General features: G+C 34.7%; 1 protein-coding gene across 1 annotated transcript in view; it reads right to left on the bottom strand.

Moving 5' to 3' along the window:
* LOC107692924 (protein YIPF5-like) overlaps positions 1 to 3,737 on the bottom strand; it is a 12,426-nt gene that overhangs the window by 4,431 nt on the left and 4,258 nt on the right. Inside the window, exons 2-3 of the mRNA XM_016492127.1 lie at positions 2,806 to 2,925; positions 2,144 to 2,319 (exon numbers count right to left, since the gene is read on the bottom strand). Coding sequence (XP_016347613.1) covers positions 2,144 to 2,319; positions 2,806 to 2,915 — 286 coding nt within the window. The 5' untranslated portion in view covers positions 2,916 to 2,925. The remainder of the gene's footprint in view (positions 1 to 2,143; positions 2,320 to 2,805; positions 2,926 to 3,737) is intronic.

Raw genomic sequence — 3,737 nt, 5'->3', positions numbered from 1 at the left:
AAAAAAAAAAAAAAGTTTGGGAACCCTTGTACTATATTGTGGATGGTTAGCAAGGCATTGCTATATGGTTGCTAGAGTGTTGTAGCACAAATTAAAACACCAAAATATCTTAGTGTCCACACTGTCATTTTCCAAACAATTATCTGATCTGTTTGTTCAGGCAGTGTATTCAACATCCAATGTACAAACAGAATATGATTCACAAATATATGTTAGGAATTTCACAAAAGTGAATTAATTTCACAATAAAATGAAATTCACATTAAAAATAATATTAATAATAATTATTGTTAACAAATATGCTTGTCACAAACACAACCATGTCTGCCATTCTTTTGTGATCGCTTCCTTTATAATTGTGGACGGCTTCCTGTGCTTTTATCTCCACACTCATTTGGACTTTGAAACATTTCTAGCATCAAGACTTGCACACAAATCTAGTTTGTTTCCACTCACCATCTACTCGAGCCAATCAGATAACTCCATTGAAATGACAAATTTGAAGAAGTTCTCACTCCAACCAATTACATGTCTTGGCCCGAAATAACTTTGCTTAGTCAATAGTCATCTGCATTGGCTTAATTTGGAAATATAGGGTCCATAATAATTGGCACAGAAAAAAAAAAAAAACTACAACTAAGCTTTACATCTCTGTTATGGGAACAATTCGATACTGGATACAGATACATCATGGAAGCACATTATTCAAGATGGAACGAAAAGCCTCAATAAGTAGCTGGATCATAAGTAAATGGTCAATTTTGTGACAAACATGCGAGAAGAAATTGTAAACAATCAAAATGTGTGTATAATCCTGGTTTATCCCGATTTACTGATTCTGATAGAAATACAAAGGAAAAATTCACATAAAACGGTGTGTTTTAACCCCACAAACCATTTAGCTCCATAGCTCATAGAATTCAGTTCTTGTCATGGGCGCAAGAAGTCTGTTCCCGCCTTAAAACAAAACGGAACTGTGTGAAGCTACAATAAGCTACAACTGAGATTTGCGTGCACGTCTTGATATTTCAAAATCCACAAATTGCATGCAGTGATTCACAAATGGACAAGAAGCGATCTGCAAATGCATACTAAAATGCACAAATGAATGCAAGCCAGAGCTGTGTTTATGACATTAATTCACATTAATTCATTAATTGTGAATTGAATTCATTTTTTGAAAAACACCTAACATATACTTGTGACACTCATTCTATTCATTTGTGAATTTGTTACATTTTTGTGAATCAAATGTAGTCCCATATCTGATAAAATAGATATAACTTCTTGTTTTATGCATTTCCCCCTACATGTACATGACTTTGATTTGCCAGACAAAACTCACATTTTAATAACACTTTAACTGCTTCACTGCTTTTTTTTGTTTGATAATGAGTAAAGTTAATAGTGGTTAACAGTGATGCTTGCCTTAGCGAGCAAAACTAAAATTAGAAAATTAGAATTATAGGACAGAATTGAAGTCGAACACTACTACAAAGCATGATAAATGCACTTCTGATACAGGAAGACAACAGTGACCAGCAGTAATCGGTTAAGTGGCTTTCTCTGCGTCTCTCTGACTGATGACTGCTGGTCCATTTTAAGCACAGCTCTGAAGAACTGGGGCAAGTAGGTTTCTGCACAAAGAAAACAAAAATAACGACTTTATTCCACATTTTCATCTCTACTGCGTCACTTGTGGATGCGCATTCACGACAGTATCATCACGCCGGATCTGGGTCAGCGCCGCCACACTCGTCCACAAGTTGGAACAACACGAGGGTGAGTAATTAATGACAGAATTTTCATTTTTGGGTGAACTAACCCTTTAACTTCAGTATGCAAGGACACAGATGCGGTTTGTACTGAACACAACCCCAGGTGACACTTTTAGTTTTTAAAGCACAAAACGTTACACAATTATTAAACTGAACTGAATCAACAACGAACTGACTTGAACAGAAAAATTGACTGTTTACTACCGTTCTCTTTTTAGAGCTGCTTCATAGCAGAATTGAATTATGTTTGCATTACCGAAACACTATTTTCCTGTTTAACACTGTAAATCTGCTTTGACACCATCTGTATTGTATAAAGCACTATATAAATAAAGGTGACTTGAAGCTTAGTCTCTGTCTCTTACCCTCCAGCAACGGGGGCTCATCCTCAAAGCTGCTAGCGTACATGGACTGTGGGGAGGCTGGCGTAAAGGCTGGCGTGGGCTGGTAGATCTGCCCCATGTAAGGCTGCTGGGGCTGCATCATTCCCGGAGGCGCCGAGTAGCCCATCGGCTGTGAGTAGTCATACTGTTCGTATTGTCTATCAGATGCAAGAAAAGATTTATAGTCATAATTAGGTGACAGACATATAACATCTAGAGCCTACGGAAGCTAGGATACAAATAAGGCTAGTTAATTTACTGCAAACATGAAATAAGAATACATTGATTTGCATGCATTACGATATACTGATTATTCTCTAAAGCATTGTATACTATCGGCCAGCAATATATTTAATGTTGGATATATATACTACATCCAGCTTTACCTGCATACACACTACATAGCGTACACAATCCCAGCTGTGTGATTGTTTATATAGCCACAAAATGTAAACATAATTTTTTCACAGCTCTAAATATAAAGATGGACACGTATATCCAACTTTATGCACATACATACAGTATACTCACTGCTCTGAAACAATGTGTACCATGAAAAACGCTATACATATAAAATTGACTTGACTTGTTAAATAGTGCTATATATTAATAACATCAGAACTTTGTGCAAGGCTCAGGCCTACTTGCTGTATGGGTCATCTGTGTTGCTGTAGCCATATCCTCCTTGGTTCTGATCATCTACACTGTAACTAGACTGGTAAAAGTCTGTGTTTAAGTTGTCAAACCCTGACATTGCAAGCAGCCTGGAAGAAATTAAGCAGAAAAATAAGTCAGAGATGGACATTCAATATTATTAAAACTGACTGGTATCTAATAGTATCAAAGCCAAGACCGTTATTTGGGGGGTAGATTTTAGTTACGTTAAAGCCAACTACACTGATGTTCAAAAGTTTGGGATCAGTAAGAATTTTCATGTTTTTTAAAATAAGTCTCTTCTGCTCATCAAGGCTGCATTTATTTGATAAAAAATACAGAATAAAACCCCCAGTAAAATTGTGAAATATTATTGTAATTTAAAAAATATATTTTCTATTTTAATATTTTTTAAAACATAATTTATTCCTGTGATGTAAAGCTGAATTTTCATCAGTCATTACTCCAATCTTCAGTGTCACATGATCCTTCAGAAATCATTCTAATATGCTAATGTATTATAATATTTTTTTTGGAACCTGTGATACCTTTTTCAGGATTCTTTGATGAATAAAAAGTTAAAAAGAACAGCATTTATTCAAAATAGAAATATTTTGTAACAATATACACCACCATACAAAAGTTTGGGCTCAGCATTTTTTTCTTTCTGTTTTTGGAACAAATTAGGCTAATACTTTTATTCATCAAAGATGTGTTAAATTGATCATAGTAACAGTAAAGACTTATACTGTTAGACAAGATTTCTATTTTGAACAAATGCTGTTCTTTTTAACTTTTTATTCATCAAAGAATCCTGAAAAATGTATCAGTTTCCTCAAACAAAATATTCAGCATCACAACATTCAACATTAATAAGAAATAACATTAGATTACATTTCTGATGGATCATGTGACACTAAAG

This window comes from Sinocyclocheilus anshuiensis, unplaced genomic scaffold (assembly GCF_001515605.1).
Source record: "Sinocyclocheilus anshuiensis isolate Anshui unplaced genomic scaffold, SAMN03320099.WGS_v1.1 scaffold1047, whole genome shotgun sequence".
In the NCBI taxonomy this organism is placed as follows: domain Eukaryota; kingdom Metazoa; phylum Chordata; class Actinopteri; order Cypriniformes; family Cyprinidae; genus Sinocyclocheilus; species Sinocyclocheilus anshuiensis.
Note: the sequence above shows the minus strand (reverse complement) of the source record. Positions and strands in the feature narration are given on the sequence as shown.